Source organism: Cynara cardunculus (genome assembly GCF_001531365.2).
Source record: "Cynara cardunculus var. scolymus isolate 2C chromosome LG 13, CcrdV1, whole genome shotgun sequence".
NCBI classification, from domain to species: domain Eukaryota; kingdom Viridiplantae; phylum Streptophyta; class Magnoliopsida; order Asterales; family Asteraceae; genus Cynara; species Cynara cardunculus.
This window is the reverse complement of record NC_037540.1, coordinates 22,011,442-22,030,647: the sequence shown is the minus strand read 5'-3', so window position 1 is coordinate 22,030,647 and position 19,206 is coordinate 22,011,442. Positions and strand designations below refer to the sequence as shown.

At 33.9% G+C, this 19,206-nt stretch overlaps 1 protein-coding gene across 3 annotated transcripts; it reads left to right on the top strand.

Annotated features, from left to right (window-relative positions):
- The first annotated feature begins 3,509 nt into the window (after positions 1-3,509).
- LOC112525212 (WD repeat-containing protein WRAP73) lies at positions 3,510-10,268 on the top strand. Of its 3 annotated transcripts, XM_025135235.1 has the most exons (7): positions 3,541-3,659; positions 3,755-3,844; positions 5,355-5,843; positions 6,825-7,046; positions 7,489-7,561; positions 8,395-8,505; positions 9,550-10,268. In XM_025135235.1, the coding sequence occupies exons 3-7, from the start codon at positions 5,376-5,378 to the stop codon at positions 9,918-9,920; spliced, it is 1,245 nt and encodes a 414-aa protein (XP_024991003.1). In that variant the 5' UTR covers positions 3,541-3,659; positions 3,755-3,844; positions 5,355-5,375; the 3' UTR covers positions 9,921-10,268. The 3 variants fall into 3 exon arrangements, with proteins under 3 accessions (XP_024991001.1, XP_024991002.1, XP_024991003.1); XM_025135233.1 differs by having other exon boundaries at positions 3,510-3,844; XM_025135234.1 differs by lacking the exon at positions 8,395-8,505 and having other exon boundaries at positions 3,510-3,844.
- Positions 10,269-19,206: the final 8,938 nt, after the last annotated feature.

Here is a 19,206-nt window from a genome sequence, read left to right as displayed (position 1 = left end):
GCATCTCTCTCTAACCTTATTCTTACTTCAAGCATCTTCTAGCTTAAGTAAATGATATTTCTTTTAGCATTCTCTTTTCTTGTATTTGCTAAAGCTCTGTGTGTAACCAAAGATTGTTTAGATAGGTTTTCATTACCTTATCTTTCCGCAAACAGTCTTGTAAAATTTGTATTGATCTTCTCTATCAATATATATTTTAAATTTGAAAATATTGTGTTTGTATTCATCCCCCCCTTCTACAAACTGTTTCTATTCTTGTAGACCCTTACGAGACCAACAATTAACCTAATCATAAATACTGTAGAACCATAAATGACATGTATTGTGTAATATGTTGCATTTTGTTAATGAAAGTTGGGTTCCAAATGTTTTGGTAATTGTTTTGACGCCTATGTCTATGGAACAACTGCAACATTTTTGTGTACGTCCTATTACAATGGAGCACTGTTGATAAGTGAGGAACCATGTTACTGAATAAGAAAACAAATAAAAACAAATCTTTAAAGTCAATGCATGTAAGCAAATGAATGTTCAACATAATTGATCCAACATACAAAGATCCAAACTAATAAAACAACCAACACAACACATTTGTCTTATATTAGGCACTTGGTGCCCTCTCTATCGGCTTGCTTAGTGGCAGAGCCGCCTTTTTTGGTCAAACGGACACTACATACAATGATCCAACACAAATAAACTAAATTCAACTTTAACATACAAAATGTTCCTTCATCAAGACATAGTTTGTCTGCAACACAAACTGACCCAATATTAACACATAAATTGCTTATCACATCTAATAAAGTACAAATTGTTCCAAACTTAAACATCCAACATTAACAAACAAATGGTTCACAAAAGCAATTCAAAAGAATCCCAACAAGAATGTCCAAGTTTCTAAACCATCAAACCAGTATATGCCCACAAAAACATCATCAAATCAAAAGAACCAACATGTTCATAAACAAGTACCCATGTTTCACCTTTGCCTCCCACCTCTTTGTCCCTCGCAAGTATTATTGTTTTGTCTTGTATTATTGCATTTAGCATAAGTGACACATTTTTTCAATCTTTAGTAGCCTCTCACATTGCTCAATAGGTACGATCACCTCATCAAATTATCTTATTCATCTTCTTATTTCGCTTTCCAACTTGGACATAATGAACTGGTGGGACATGTTTATCAAATACGTGAACACCTAGGCCACATCTTTCTCTTGATAAGGGGTTTACTCTTGTAACTGCACATTACATTTCATGTATAAAGCTCATAACAAGGACAATCCCAACTTTTTGGTACACCCACTTGATATCCATCATGTACGATGTACCAAATGGCAGCTACAACATGCTTACAAGGTAGCCTTATCAAGTCCACCTTCTACATGAACATAACTATGCTTCATCTCAACAACATATTGATCTTCCTTTGGATCACTAACATGGTACTTGCCACCTATATTCCAAAATCACATTGTGAATACCCTCACCATGAAAAACTTCGAAGCCCATCACTGTGGGAAATATTACTTTAGACTAGGAAAAAAATCAAGACATACAATTATCACTAACAAATAGATGATCAACATCATAAAACCTATAAACACATACCACATAGATCGTCAAAATCAATAAGTCCATTTAAAGTATGAATATCCACATTGTGTGTGCTATCCCTCGAATGATTTTGCCCAAGATCATGCATACATAATATGTACACCTTAAGTTCAGAAGAGGAAGGAGCAATTTGTGCAAAATAAGGTTTGATTGTCGTAGTTTAAGGAAAGTACTAGATGATGTGAAAAAACGGGCAACAAACTGAAAGGACCTTTTTACCTCCCATGCACGACAAATGGGCAACCAAAAGGGGATAAAGATCAGGGGTGTAAAAAAACAATTGTTGTACCACTTAAATTGGTCGAACAAGTCAAATTGAACCATTCTTAGCGGTTTGAGAGGTCTAGCCTTCCGGTCTGGTCTAAAAAATAGACGAACCGCTTGGTCCAGTAAGATCCATGGTTTGAACATTTTTTTTGAGCGGTTTGAACCACTAAAAAACACATGCACTAATTATATTTAGTTTTCATGATGTAGATTCAACCTTTTTCGTTCCATTTAAAAAAATCGTCAAAGACATTAACTTTTTAGTTTTCACCTATCAATCATCCATGTTCAGAAATCGGAAAATTTATGACATCCATCAAAACCAATATCCAAAATTCTAAACCGTCCATCGACTTGCTCAATTATTATCCAAAATTTCAAATATTGTTGCTGATCTTGCTTTACTTTTTTTCAACTTGCTCAAATTTTTTTAGGTTTTGGAGATAAATGTTTTTTATAACTCGTATAATATTTTTTAATAATGTTAAATTCGTAGAAATTTCATTTTGGAGATAAATATTAAGTTTTGTTGTTTAAAGCCCATAGCAGGACATCTAAATATTTGAAATATTGGGGTTTGGAAAATTTCTTAAACTACCACTGTCGTTTGGTTTGTGGTTTTGGGGGTTAAACCCATCCAAATCGGACCACAAACACCCCTAATAAAAGTTTTACGTACCAATCCTGTCCCACCAATTAAAATTAAGACAAATAATAATACATCACATATTTCAAATTTATTTAATACATAATCATATTTTCTCTTTATTATATGTATTCACGTGATTGATGGACAATAATGAAACATGATAATTTAGGACTAAGAGATTTTTATAACAATAAAAAGAGTTGGATGGAGGGAGGGACAACCCAAACAAGCAAGTTCAAAGGTCGACATTTCCAGTATGATTTCTAAATTATAATGATAATTGTAATTGGTAGAGTTTCTTAAAACTACGTAAATAATTGATGTAATTCATTAAAAACTAATTAAAAGTCCAGGTCAGCAACCACTTGGAAAAGAACATAGAATACACAAGGACAAAATCAATGTAACATTAAGTTTCAGGTATAAATTATTATTACTTGAAACAGAAGAAACCAAAACCACAATATTATTTTTATTTTTTATGAAAGAAATAAAAATAAACATTTAAACCTTAAACTTGGTTCCCCACATGTTGTGTTCACATCAATATGTATATGTTGTTGTAACATAATATTTTTATATTTAAAATTTCACAGTAAAATGTTATGAAGGTAAAAAAATCAAATATTAAGGAGGTATCCAAATATTAAGGGGGTATTTGAGATTGCTTATTTGAAACAATTTATATTTTTTTTATAAAAATACTTATTAATTTATTATAAATTAAAATGCTTTAATTTTTTCAAAAACCTTTTATTACCAATTTGATATTGATATAAGTAATTTATTCAAACATTCAAAAATATTTATTATGCATTGGAATAAATAAATTAATTAATTTTATAAGATTATGGTGTAAAATTTTAAAAAAATATTGTGTTTTGTTCAAATAATCCTTGCTTTTGCTTTACCCATTCCCACAGTTTGACAGTATAAAGTCAAACATTCATTCATTCTTTCTTTTCCTCCCACAGTGAGTTCAAATTTGAAACCCATTTTCAAGTTTTTTTCACCTTTTAGATCTACTCGTCTTACCAAATCTCCGTCGCATGATCGATTTATCCTATTAAATTCAAAATTTGGGCTGATTGGTGCTCTCAAAGCCGATTTTTTTCATGGATTTGTTGTATGTTTCATGATATTCAAGTCATGTTTTGTTAGGTTTTCGCGTAAAGATACTTTGGGTGTTCTATGATGGAATTTACAGAACCTTTTAAGCAGACTGGTCCCTGTTGTTTCTCCCCAAATGCTCGCTATCTCGCCGTTGCTGTGGACTACCGGCTTGTGATTCGAGATGTTTTATCTTTCAAGGTAATTGATTAAGAAATTATTGTATTCTGCAAGATTTGGCATTGTTTGAGTTGTTAATTAGTTATGGTTTTTTGAGGATGCTTATGTTTTATCTGGTTAAGTTTGTTACGATGGATGAGTATTCTGATTAATTGCAAGTTACATTTCGATTTAGGAGATGCATTACGCTGTGTACAGGGTCTCTTCATGTAGGAACAATATTTTCAGAATTTCAATGGATAAGCTCTCTTGTATCTGCACTTTCTAGTCAAATCCTAGTTACATAAATTACCAAAAGGTCAGGGGCATGTTAATTCAAATTGATCTCCGAAAATCCTGTGTATATGTTCATTTTTTTTTGGAACATAGGGTGTATTCAGAAAAGCTGGACTTGAGAGTCCAGAGTAGCCTGATGTTCAGCATTTTGTAGCTTTGTTAGTTTACCGAGTATTGAAGGGGGGGAAGGTGAATCTTTAGAATGATTGATTGCCTTATCGTTACTAAGATTGTGTTTATGTTTTGTAATAATTTAGTGCTTAATTTGAGAATTCAGGAAGTTAAATTTGTTATTTGCTATAATGGAATGCTTCATAGGTGTTTATGTGATTCCATATAAATATGTAGTTTCCATAAAGTAAAATACACCTACTAATACAGGAAATGAACCCCAATCTCTTTTTGTTTTGTAATTAACCAAGGACATCTATCGTTTGAGTCAGAAAACTATCATGGTAACTCTATCCAAAGATATGAACACCTAGCGCTACCTGGAATGAAAATATAGACAGGCGACAGCGGGTTGGTGGTGGAAATAAGCCATACAATGTCAATTTCGAAAATGGAAACATACAGGATGCAGTTGCTAATGTGGATATAGATCCCCGAGCTTTGAGTTCCATTAAAGCAAAGATGTAAAAAAGGAAGGGTGGGCCTATAAGTTTCTGAAGCATGCAGTGAATGGGAAAACTGATCAATGGAGATTAAGTATGTGCCCCCAAGTAACACAATGCTAATTCGGACTGAAAGGCACCATTTTTATACAGTGGTAAAAGATGTCAAACATTAAAGCAGATTCGTTGAAATGTCTAGCCTCTGAAAAATCTAATAAAAGGAATAAGCCAAAAATGCTTGATCAATAGCTTCAAAGCGCAGACATAGTCGATCTTGCTCTTGAAATCGTTTTAATTTTGAGCTAGGACCTTCGCAAATTTATAGGAACATAAATAGAGTTAGACCATGATATATGCTAAATATAAGCCATGATAACAAGCCACTTACAATCAAGATGGAACTGTATCCTTGATCACGTAATAACTTAGGACATAAGCCGGTAAATAATTTCTCTCCCCTCTTTCTTTATATTTTGTTTTCATATGAAAATAAGGATATGCATTCTCTTTCTTCTACTGCACACAATCACGTCTTGGTTGAAAACTTGCTCTTTTGTTGGTGATCTCAGATTTTAGCAGCATTCATATTTAATAAATTTCAAAGGTTTTTATATTAACCCATGATTCTGATATTCATCTAGGTTGTACAATTATTTTCATGTATGGATAAGATAAGCTATATTGAGTGGGCTCTTGATTCTGAGTACATACTATGTGGACTTTACAAGAAGCCAATGATACAGGCATGGTCATTAGCACAACCTGAATGGACATGCAAAATAGACGAAGGTCCTGCAGGGATTGCTTATGCTAGGTGGAGCCCAGACAGTCGCCATATACTCACTACGTCAGAGTTCCAGTTACGCCTAACCGTTTGGTCACTTTTAAATACAGCATGTATACATGTGCAGTGGCCAAAGCATGCTTCTAAAGGGGTGTCTTTCACTAAGGATGGGAGTTTTGCTGCAATATGCACCAGACGTGATTGCAAAGACTATGTAAACCTGATATCTTGTCAAACATGGGAAATCATGGGTGTTTTTGCTGTTGATACATTAGATCTGGCTGATGTTGAATGGTCACCAGATGATACTGCAATTGTGATATGGGATTCCCCTCTTGAATATAAGGTTTGCAATTATAATATTATCATCTTTTCATATTGCTGCATTTGAAAATTTTAAGGCTAAGATATGTTTCTTAATCTTAGTATAAAGCTTATGTATGTATCCTTCTTCTGCTTCCAGTTTGAAGTGACTGTATTAAATTAAGGATGATAGGGGTTCTAGGGACCACAGTAGGAAAAGAGAGATAGAGGTAGGTACCTGGATGGCATATGGATCTCACCTAGCCTAGACCCCACTCTTCATATGTGTTTATTATTCTGGTGCTGACAAATCTTTTTCTTTAGTTGTTGACCAGTTGTGTCATTGATTCATTGTCTTGTTAATAATATGAGAGTTTTCTTCCCTACGTTTTTCCCTTCTTTCCCTTTGACAAACAAATTTTCTAAGCAGTTATTTGCCTTTCCCAATTTGGCTCGATATTTGGTTCTGATTTGTGCAAATCCAACTGGATCGGTGACTCAACCGTTTAAAATGGTAGGCCCATCTTCAGCTTCTTCATGTATCACAAGCCAAAACGAGGCGAAAGTACCTGGGTGTTATGAACCTCAGAGTTTTGTCTCCTTATTAGTCATATCAAGTAAAGTCATCTAACCACTCAGCCAAGCTTGTTTATGAGAGGATACTTTGGTGTTATTCCAAGTTTTGTCAAGGTCTATTACTACTGGCCTTCTCATATAAGAGAAGATCGTGGTGTTGTAATTATGGTTATTAAAACAACAAACCTGTAYTTACCAGGTCATTTGATCTTTCTGAAGATGCTTTTGTAATACTTTGATACTTAATAAGGGACCAAAATAGCAGAGTCAAAGCTAACCCTAATTGACCTGCCTTCTAAAACTCATCATCTTGTGTGATCTGGACCTTGTTTGCTACAGCTGTCACCCATCTTTATTTATTTTTATTACTGTTATATGACCCTACGTTGTCCTTATAAACTTATGGTGGTGTTTTTGGCTACACTTACTTGCCTTATTGTTCATGTAGGTTCTGATATACTCCTTAGATGGACGGTGTCTATCGAAATATCAAGCATATGAAAGTGGATTGGGTGTAAAAAGTGTTTCTTGGTCCCCTAATGGCCAGTCTTTAGCTGTTGGTAGTTATGACCAGATGTTAAGAGTTCTAAATCACTTAACCTGGAAAGTATTTGCAGAATTTATGCATCTATCTACTGTAAGGGCTCCTTGTTCTGCTGCTGTTTTCAAGGTAACTAACTTCCTGTATTTCAAGATTTGCCAAAACTAAACAGCATCATACTCCCTCCATCCCTAAAATTGACGTGGCACATAGTTTCATAAATCTCTTTGATTAAAGATCAAATACATATATAACCCTTAATAACACGGCAATGAGAGAAGTTTGGGGAAAGAGGACGGTACCTCTGGCAAGAGAACGAGAGAAGTTGTGAACCACAATTATTTTTACCAATATTTTATAATGATTGTTATGGTTAAATAGGTATATATGGATTGGAATCTTCCCGAGAAAGAAATTTTTTTCATTCTTTGGACAAACCCAAAATAGAAGGTGTTGCAATTTTTTGGGAGATGGGGGGAGTAATACATTATGCTTATCTTTAACGAAAAATTACATTATGCCTATATTATAATGTCTATAATTATATCAGTCTTTGATTTTCATATTTCAGGAGGTTGATGAGCCGTTACAACTAGATATGTCTGACTTGTCTTTAACAGATGATTTTACACAACATAATTCTGGTAAACACTAGTACTTATCCATCCCCCTCCCTCTTTTCCTCTCTCACACATTATTGATGTCCTAACTCTTATGCCTATTGCATCCATGACCATTTAGTAGAAGTATATTTAGTAGAAGTATGACTGTACTCGATGCTTTCTGCATGATTAATAGCACTGATTGTCTGTGATGTTCTTATCCCATCAATAAAACAAACCAAACCAAACGAACCCAATATATCCCTTCCGGAGGTGGGGTCTGAGGAGGGTAAGATGTACGCAGACTTGACCTCTAACCCCAAAAGAGTAGAGTTGCTTTTCTGTTCTTATCCCATCAATGACTTCCATTAATATGTGAAGATATTTTTTTACACCTAGAACTAACAAACATGCCTTTTGGAAGGAACTTGAAGCTTATTTTATCGATTTCCTAAGTTTTTGAGGATAAGAACAAAGCAGAAAACCTAAAATGGAAGTTTTTTCAGCCTTTGTGGATATCTGCGTCTAGGCTTGTTGTACCGATTCAAGCTGACATGTGCCACTAATCTCAAAAAGGCTGTTCTCAGTGGTTGTATTGGTTAATTTATTTTATTGGCTTTCTATTACCATCGGTTCTTAGCGTGCCTCAGCGCATGCTCCTAACATGTGGCTGTAAAAGCTTAGAAGTTTAAGTTTTGCTACATAGTTACCCCACCCCACATTCTGCTAATTATGCCAAAAATTTAGCATGTGGGTTTGCTTGATTTTTTTGGACGTCATTTCTTTTTATGTGTGTTCCACAATACTTGGCTTGCATTGATTTCTTCTTCCATAAAGATTCCAGTGTTTTTGTTCTTTACGTTTTATTTTTGCAGAATATGGTCCACAAGGACTAATTGATGTTAGATATGATGTTATGGAACTCCCCATCACCTTACCTTTCCAAAAGCCCCCTGCCGACAAACCAAATCCTAAGCAAGGAATTGGTAAGCTTGAGTTTCTCTTGTTTGGTCGCCTTTGCTCATCTAAATAAATTGTAAAAGCATCTGACAGATCCTCCCTTAGTCCCAATATAAACGTCCACAATGAAAGAAAAAAGCACACAGTTTGGAAATGTATAATTATTACACTTTTTAATTAACTAAATGACAATTTTATCCTGAGTATGAATTTCTTCATCTCATAATTGAGGGTATACTTAGAAAGTATGCCCTATCAGAAAGTGGACACTTATTTGAGACGGAGGGAGTATAAAAATTTCTAGAGGTCAATGCAGTCGAGGAAACAACCAAACAGGATTTAGGTGGAATGCCCACAGCCCATAGGATTCAACATTTACCATTTTAGAATGTCCTACGAAAATTTCAGCATTTCCTATTATAACAACCTTTTAAGCTAGAAGTACCTATTTGTCCATAGTTGTTGTTGCAACTTCTTGGTGCTATTGGTTGTGGTTGAATTTCTTTTTGTCTTTATAGGAAGAATTACAGACTTTTGACAATAGTAGTCGACACACTTTAATAAAATTATGAGTCCGGTCAAAAGCACTTTGAAAACATGTATTTCGTTTAACTAAATAACCTTAAATGAGTTTTCAATTAGGATACTAACTTTTAAAGTTTGTTTTTAACTCAATAACCTTCAAATGGCATCCCTCTGGTGGTAAAGCACCCTGCCTCTAGCGGTAAACAAACTGCCCTCCGAAAATCTTGAAAAAACACTAGAATGTTAGTTTGTAAAAGTTACTTCCATAGGTGGTCATTTAACAAAATAGACCAAAATTATTTAGCAGAGCTTTCAACCTGCTTTATAAATGGGTCATTTGGATAAATAACTTTAATGAGTTTTCAGTTAGGAACATGACCTTCTAAATCATTTTTTAGCTCAATGACCTTCATCTGATCTGCCTCTTGTTCTAAACAATATGCTCCAATAAAAACTTAGAAATACACTAGAAGATTAGATTTTCAAAATTCAGTTTTTGGGAAGGTTAGTCAGCTAAATATAACTTCAATCCAACCGAATTGCAGGAATCATGTCATGGAGCAAAGACAGCCAATACATCTGCACTCGCAACGACAGCATGCCGACGGTTTTATGGATATGGGACATGAATCATCTTGAACTTGCTGCCATTTTGGTACAGAAAGACCCTATTCGAACCGCAGCCTGGGACCCAACATGCACTCGACTAGTTTTGTGCACCGGGACGTCCCACTTGTACATGTGGACCCCATCGGGTGCTTACTGCGTGAACGTTCCGCTACCGCAGTTCTCGGTAATGGATCTAAAGTGGGATTTCAATGGTAGTTGTCTTCTTCTCAAAGATAAGGAGTTGTTTTGTTGTGCTGCTGTCCCTTTGCTTCCCGACTCTAACAGCGATTACAGTTCGGATGATTGATGCAATTTTCTAAGAGGTTAGAGCCATTTACTAAATTTTTTTATGGATAATCACTGATCGAGTAAGATGCTCTGACCGGGTAAGTAAGCCTTTACGCTCTTAGTGGGTCAGCAACATTTGTTGGTCAGAAGATGTTGGTAAACGGCATTATCTATTACCCGGTACACGCTACTTACCCGGCTATAGGCAGGTGAACAACCCCTTAGTTTTGTATATGTAATATTAATGTAATGCTCCTATAGATGTTGACATCCAACGTCTCTATTGCCCTCAAGAATCTTGTGCATTGTGACATGTTTGATGTTACATTCATGTTTAATCATTTTGAGATGGTTTTAATCTTTAAAACACAATTGTTTTAAGTATGTCATATTTATATACAACAAAATTTACAAAGGCTTGAGCGCTTAAACCTTTAGGGATGTTAGGATCTACATGTAATCCGTGTGCCGTTGGGCTGATGATCTTAATGGTAAAAATGGAAGAATTTAACCACAAGGGTGGTGCCTGATTGGTTTGAGCTTGACTCCAAAGGTCAAAAGTATCAGGATGTCCCATGTTCAAATCTAAGGAGGAATAAAAATCCCCTTGTGGCCACGGAGGTTCAAATATGCTGACTCCGGGCTATCTGCAAAGCAGGTGGTCGTCCTGGGATTAGTCGGCTCGCATAGCGGGTTGGATATCCAAGTTAATCAAAAAAAGATGGAAGAATTTTATGTGCTATGGCATGATTTAGGATGGTTTATATGTTGAACTAAAAACTCTTGGGACATGTTAATTGGGAGTTTTAAATGATTTTACGAAGGTTTTGACATTTTTCGATGATTACAGACATTTAAAATGAACTACTTATGTAGCGTTACTGCACACCTATCATTCGAAGAACAATTCTTCGAGTAGCATTGGTCGAAGCATATCGATTATGAAGCTGAGAACTCGAAATGACTATCATGTTTCATGTTTTCTTCTATTTTTGGCCACTCTCGATGCTAATTTTATGGTTCTGTGATGTATAAAATCAAGGTTAATTAATATGTTCGACTGGTGAACTGGAATTGCTGGATAGCGAAACTTTCAATGTCGTAAAATTGTTGTTCGTAGATTTTAAAGACTAACCTAGGCATTGGTGGTTTGTTTCTTACAAAATAAAATTCGGAGTTGTGTTTGAAGAAGCTGGAAAATAAAATCATCCGTAAGAAGTTCATGAAGATAATGCTCAAAAGGTTCGTATGGAGTAAGCTATCTTTTGCAACCATATTTTCATTTGAGAAATCTTGGAATGAGACTGGTAACGTTTGTTTTTTAAGAGTTGTTGAAGTCTGAAGTCTTATTTCACTTCTGACTAATAAGAGGTGGTGATGAAGTCTGAAATCTGAATCAATAAGACTATTTGTTTTTATAAACTGATAAATGTCTGAATTTGTTTAAATTCTATTTTACCCATTAGAAAATTATAGTGCTGAATTTATAGACAAGTTTATACAATTTCACGTATTTATTCATTATTATTATGAAATTTACATCTAAATTATATAATTAACATTCGTTTAAACGAAAATATGCCATTAATAGTATCTAACACATTTAAATCATATTAAAATACATCAATTGAATGAGGGGAGGATCGTTTTTGGTATGAATCCATTGAAAGAAATGATCGGTTAAGGTTAATCGATTGAGAAGCAATGATCGATTAAGGTTAATCGATTGAGAAATCCGATGCTGGCTGAGGGTTTGGAGAACAATAAAAGGCAAATAAGAGGTTGATTTATCTCTTACCAGATAAAAGGACAATAAGACATAAATGCCTCTGAAAAATTGGAAAAAACAAGCAGTCTGAATGATTTTATCTCTTAATGAATCAGGCATACGAGGTTGATAAGAGCTTTTTTTTTAAACAAACAAGGCCTCTATGTTCCATGCCATGTCATGTGAAATCTTAGTTGGTTCATTTAGAGAGTTATTATAATTATCCAACTGATTCATCTTACAAGGGTGGTGCTTGATTGGTTTGAGCTTGGCTCCGAAGGTCAAAAGTACCAGGAGGTCCCAGGTTCAAATCCAAGGAGAAATAAAAATCCCCTTGTGGCCACGGATGTTCAAATGCGGTGACTCCTGACTATCTGCAAAGCAGGTGGTCGCCCTGAGATTAGTCGGCTCGCATAGCGGTTGGATATCCAGGTTAATAAAAAAAATGTCTTGTCTATTGTTGTCTGGAGCTTTTTTGATTTATATGCTAGGATAAAACTATAGTTGAACTCTCAAAAATCAAACTTACTATAAACTAACAAACAATTTTGTTTTAGAAGAGCTCATAATGTTTTCTAGCTCTTTGATAAATATAAATCACGCATTAAGATTTGTTTGCATAATATATGAGTTATTCTCGATATTAATCTTATTTATATGAGTTATATAGAAAGTTATCATTTTCTAACTTCGTGTTGTGGTTGCTAGTTTCATCCATTCTTCTAAATAACTGCACTTGCACAATTTCATGTAAATTAGAATCTTGGGTTTCATTCAGCCTTGTCTTAATCCACATTCCAAAACAGATATAATAGGAAATGAAGTCAGAATGAACTTGTAATCTCAGCTGAAAAGCTTTGTCCATTCTAACATGTTACAACGGTTTTATTCAATGATTCAATCTAATTTTTGAGTTTTCTCTGAAATAAGATTAAAATACAACGGTGCAGATGTAAATTTCTGTTATAATTGGTATTGATTAAACCATACAATGCCCTAAACTGGTCATTCTTTAACAGATCTCGTCTCTAGAAAGACACATATTAATTGATTAGATCGATCCCATTAACTGATATCTGATGGTCCTCATAATCCGTTCTCTTTTTATATATGATCATCGCGGGTTGCATTTCATCATGGATTTCATCCATGACCCTAATTTAACCTCTTTTCCCCTTGCCGATTCATATATTACTTGATAATATTGATTTTTCACCAAGAAAAATATGTTGGGGAACTAAAAGAAAGCGGTTAGAGAGTGTGGTGAGGTTCTTTTTCTTTGTGAAGTATTCGGTTTTTCGATACCTGGGTTATCGACAGTTTATTTGAATCCAAAGCTACAAACAGGCTAAAACACCTCTGTCACTTGGCTATTAATCCTTTAGATTATATTTTGTCGCGTTTTAATTTTATGACTTTATTTTTCTTCTTCTTATATTTTGATTATCTTAAAACTAGTTGCCTTTTGTCTCGTTTTCATGCCAATACGTATTTATTTCAAATAAAATAAAAACTGAATAAAATTAATCACATTCAGCAATTAATATTTTGTGGAAAGTTTATTATTTATGCTCTGTATATGACTTCGTCAAACATGTTTTTGAATAATAATTCAGATAAACAGCTAGTTTAAACTCAAAACCACAAACATGTTATGTGTTATTTTCTGAAGTCAAACCCTGTATGAAAAAAATCAGCTTACTACCTAGTTTCAATTCTCTGTGATCCTCTATGCCACGATATGACTCTTGATGATTGTTGTTTAGTTTTCTCAAGGTTTGAGACAAATTGAACACCATATAGGGTTCGTTTGAAGGGAACAACCACTGTTTGCGTGTCTCTAAAAGTTCAACTTAGTTTGATGTTGTATATGGTGCTTATCATATTATTACTTATAAGATATGCATTATGAAATCAAAAACACATTATCAATCAAGAACGGTAACAAAAGTTAACGTGATGACAAAGCCACCTAATTTGATTAGATTCCAAATTCCTAAAAAATAGTTTGTTTCATTTGTTTTCATATAAAGTGAGACATCTTGTCTTTTTGTCGGGGCATGAAAAAACCATCCCAGAACCAGCCCTGCCGATAGAGTCTAACCTTTATAAACGTCAAGGGTTTAAATTTCACGAAAAGATAAGGAACTGTACGGGTGAGTTTTGCTGTATATAAAATATATTTATAAAGATTTAGAGGATGTTTGGTTCGCAGATTCTAAAGGAATCTGATGAAATTGGAATGTTGAATTTATTTGACAAAATTCTATTCCCTCATTTGTTTCATTCTTTTTCACGAAAGGAATCTTCAAAATCTTATAAATTCCACAAATGAAAGAATTTAACATTTCTTAACAACTACATGATATTTTGATAAAATGAAATTCTCTATTTTTATAATACCAAATATGTTCCTGATCTGAACCACCGCCGACTACCACTGCCAATTACCACTGATCTAAACCACCGCCAACCTGAACCACTGCTGATCTGTACCACTACCAATCTGAACCATCGTCCATCTGAATCACTGCAAATCTGATCCACCATTGATCTAAACCATCGTCGATCTGAAAACACCGCCAATCATCGCCATCTAAACCACCATGGACCCACCAATCTGAAACCACTGTCGACCATCGCCATTTGAACCACCACAGACCACCATCAATCTAAACTACCGCCAACAACTACCAATCCGAATCACTGCCGGCCACCACCGATCTGAACCATCGTCGACCATCACCGACATGAACAACAACCAATCTGATTTATCGTCGATCTGAACCATCGCCGATCTAAACCACATCCGACCATGGCCACCTAAAACACCATGGACCACTGCCGATCTGAACCACATCCGACCATGGCCACCTAAAACACCATGGACCACAATCGATCTGAACCACTGCCGACTATCGACGACTACCACCGATCTGAATCATCACCAGACACCATCGACCACCAACGATTTGAACAACCACCGATCTGAATCGCCACCGATCTGAACCGCCACCGCTGATCTGAACCACCGCTGACCACCTCTATCTGAACCACCGCGGACCACTATCGATCTGAACCACCCACCACAGATCTGAACCACCATGGATCACCACCAACCATCGTTGATTTAGTAACGTCATTTGGCTTATGATTATATTTGAGTTGTGTATTTTATATTGTTTTACATATTAAATAACCATTTTATTAAAGTATTTTTAGTTTTGAAAAATTAAAATTTTTAAGAAGGGCATTTTAGTCATTTACCTATATTTGATTCAATTTCCAAAGCTACATTCTTTGAACCAAACAGAAAGATTCTAAATCCTAAACAAATTTCATTCTGATGTCTGCTAATCAAACATATGGTCAAACCTGACAACCTTTCGTTCAAATTCCTTCAAAGTCAATTTTTTTAAAGATTCTATTTCATCTAAAACACCACCATAGTTTTCAGTTTTGGCAAAGAAACGATACAGAGCAAGTGGCGGTGCGGGTTGTAGAAGGAAGGATTTAATGCAATTGTTTGTACATGAACTTTTGATTTTACTTAAAGAATATTGGTTATCTCTTTTATCACTATATCATTATTGATTAGGGAAGTTCAACTTTCAAAGATTATGTATCTTGTATCCGATTGTAAATAATCAAGTAATCTTCGAGACAAATATAATCCTCAAGCGATTTCGGAGTCGCTTGGCTCACTTGTTCCAAAAACATCTTATCACTAAGATTGGACATTGAATATATGCCATTTTTTTTATTTATAAAGGTAGGTTTAATTTTTTTATTGACATATGTGAGAGTCTAATATTGATCAATCTTCAAGCAAAACTCTAACAATCCATGTCAGATTTTATATGAACTTTAAGAACATTTTGAGAGGAGATAGATGAGAGAGAAAGTCAAACTGTGGTCAATGCTTTATTACGTAAATTGAATTTTACAATTAGGCTCTCTAAAAATTACAAAGGACAAACCCTTTATATAGGGTCAAACATGAAAGCCACTAGTCAAAGTCAAATATACTAGAAAAGTCAAACACGATGTCTATTTTAATTATAAACAATAGTAACTTTCAAGACGAATACAATTTAACACTGATTTTCAGTCCTAATAGTATGAGATAAATACCATGATTGTTCATCGGTTGAAATTCAATAGATTTGATGTTGGATTTTGTCTTTGATTCCAATCAAATCCAATCCAATGAATGATTGGATCAGACTGCTTCCATCCATTAGATATTAGTATTGGTTATCGATTGGATCAGATTGGTTCCATCTAATATTTTGATCTGATTTTCAATCAATTAATCTACCATTTAAACCAATTATTAGTATATTTTCTTGGTTTATAAAAAAAATGGACATATAAAGATCAACTAAAAAACAATACGAAGATGTTAATAATATTGTAAAGTTATTAATTGGATGGTAGTTGAATGATTATTGGGTTGAATCAGTATGGTTTTATTGGATTCTAGACTGCTATTTAAGAACCGTCCGATCCAATCCAATTATAATTAGATATTTGATCATGGTTAGTCGGTTTAAATAGGATGACAATCTGCATACCCCCACCAAATAGGTAGGGCTGTAAACGAACCGTTCGACAGAAAGTTCGTTTATTTAATAAATGAACGAACTTGAATTTTTTTTGTTCGTTTAGTTAAACGAACGAACATGAAAAAGAGTCTCGTTCGTTCATTTATGTTCGTAAACGTTCATTCATTTACCGTTACGTTCCTTTCTATTCGTTCGTTTATGTTCGTTTATATATTAAATTTAATATATAATTTTTTATTTGTTACTTTGAATTCAAATAATATTTATTTATGTTCGTTTATGTTCGGTTAGCTCGTTCGTTTAGCATGTTAACGAACGAACATAAACGAACACGAACACACCTAATTTCTAAACGAACGAACATGAACACAAAGATTTTCGTTCGTTTACCGTTCGTGTTTGTTCGGTTAAGTTAAACGAACAAACATAAACAAGCATGTGTTCATGTTCGTTCGATTCGTTTACAACCCTACAAATAGGTCTAAAGTAGTTCAACGATGGACGGAAATTGAACAAAAGCTTTTTTAGAAGGCCAAAAGTGAAAGTTATAGCAACTTTCGGGACCATTTGTTTATTTGGCCGACATACGCGTGTCGACAATGTGATAACCCGTCAAATATGACGGAGATGTGTTAACGGCTCTGACTTAAACAGAAAAATTCAACTTTCACGTTTGATAATTAATATTTGTTTTTTTTTTTTTCTGACAATTTTCTTAATTTATTTTTAATAACATTTCTAGTCACAATCACTATAAAATACACACGAGACCGACTATTATTCGTAGATATTTTTAACTTTATCAGTCAGTCATCGACTAAATTGTATTATTATCAATTAGGAAGGGTATTCGTACAATGCAGTGAAATATATCTCAATTTTAATATTTCGTTTTATTCCGTCTCTACATATGTTTTAATATGGTGTTTATGTGGTTTTGAGAAAAAGATAATGTTTTTATTTTTAAATAAATAAATTAGAAGATATCATAAAATTTAAAAAAAATATATATCAACATTAGTATCAAATTAACTATTTAAAAGTTCTTGTTTTTTTATGTAATTTCCTTAATTTAATTTTTTTATAATAATTTAATTTAGATTTAATAACGAAGTAATTTATTTTTGATTTAATAATATATTTTTTATAAGGTTAATAATTAAGTATTTTGTTAGAACTTTATGATTATTTTAATTATATTTTAAATTTTTTATATTTAAAATGAAATGTTTATCATGTATTTGATTATGTTTATCTGCAGTTAGTTACACGAATTCAAGCATGAAACTTTAATAAGTTGTACTTATGCACAATTTACTTGTAATCTTGAATTTTAAGTAATATATATCAATAAACAGTATTTTATGTATACAAAATAATTTTTAAGAGTTTTTGTCAAATACTTATAATATAATATAGATAACATCTTATATTTTAAAAGATTAATAATTTAAATTTCATCGAAAGTGAACAAATATATATATAAATATTACATACTTAAATATTTGGGTTCATTTAACAACTGTGGCTAACAAGGGGTTCAAAATTAAACCGAGACTTGTCTTGTATCTACACAAAATTGTCATGTTTTTTATCAACTGAACTACATACAAAAGACATTTTTAACTGTTATATAAAACTCGAAATTATTTTCAATAACAAAAAAAAGCACTTTTTATATAAAGATTGTATAGATTTAACCATTTATTTATTGAAACATTAATTTAATGACTACAAAATAATTTACCATTATCTCAAGAGTAAACTACAAATTTGGTCCTTGTGGTATGTCAAAATAATACTTTTCGTTTTTACAGTTTAGAACTGGTCCCTTTCTTTAACGATCGTTTAAAAACTTTGTTAAACGAAGAAAATTTTCGCTCTTTTATCTATTTTTGTCTTTTCTACTCAATCAAAAACCAGACGGACCAAAGTCACATAATTGATTTTAATCAGATATTTTTTCAAACCACAATAGTCATCTTATATTTTTTAAGGAAATAGAGAATAGCGGGAACGTTTAAATAAGTTTGATTCATGATCGGATCATAAAAACCACTTTTCGGGCTGTGGACCCATAGACATTGAGATTGATGAGACTCGGGAACGAGGTCGTCCCCTGTTCGTTGTTTTTCCTGAGATAAAGATGGTCTCGAAGCACACTCTGGTTCGCGCCAATCCCTTCGCTCCAGTAATCCATACCCGGACGTCCGCGATGGCGCAAGCACGTCGCAAGTCTGCTCACTCTTATTTTATGTTCCCGGAATGCTTTCTTTCATCAAAGTCACGTAAGAAATAGAAAACGTACAACTCGTACAACTAAAGGCTTGTCAATTCTTAGTGTAATACTCACTCGAAAAGGACGTGTGTTAGAATTTCAGGCAGTCTCATCCRTGTAAGAATTAGGAATTCCTCTCTGGGTTAAGCAAATAGATTTCTTCAATGGTAGATTCCACTCCATTCGTTTGTACTGCACTCTACTGGCTCTAAGACCCAACATTATAAGAGTAACCTACACTCGCATTGAATTTGGAACACAGGCCAAACTACGCTCCTAGGCTTCCTTCTTCGAGGTTGATTCCCCCGGATCAAATGACAAGGAGCCAAAAGCGAAGATGGCAGCGGAGGAATCTGATGGCTAGGCGAATGGGGGGTTGAATACTCCGAGTCAACAGGGTTGGTTGGAAAGCCTCAGAAGAGCCGTGATAAAGAATAGCCTAAGGATTTTTTTAGTAAACATGTCACAGCTTCCTCCTTTTTTTTGTAAAGACGAAGAAAGAAATTCTATTTTCTCTCCTATTTACTACGGTGATGTTTAAAACTGCAGGGATGAAAATATTATTTTCGACAAACTAGAGGGACCAAATTTGTAGTTTATTTTTATTTTAATATTTCAATTTGTTTTTTTATAAATATTGGTTTTTGTCAAAATAGATAGGCAGAAGTGCAGAACCGCAGAAGATTTATTT

Bases quoted from the DNA above. Each gene is read 5' to 3' on its own strand.
- LOC112525212 (XM_025135233.1), top strand. From the start codon at position 3,725: ATGATGGAATTTACAGAACCTTTTAAGCAGACTGGTCCCTGTTGTTTC. The intron at 7,047-7,488 runs GTAACTAACTTC...TTCATATTTCAG, and splicing joins GTTCTGCTGCTGTTTTCAAG to GAGGTTGATGAGCCGTTACA. The intron at 7,562-8,394 runs GTAAACACTAGT...TTATTTTTGCAG, and splicing joins TTTTACACAACATAATTCTG to AATATGGTCCACAAGGACTA.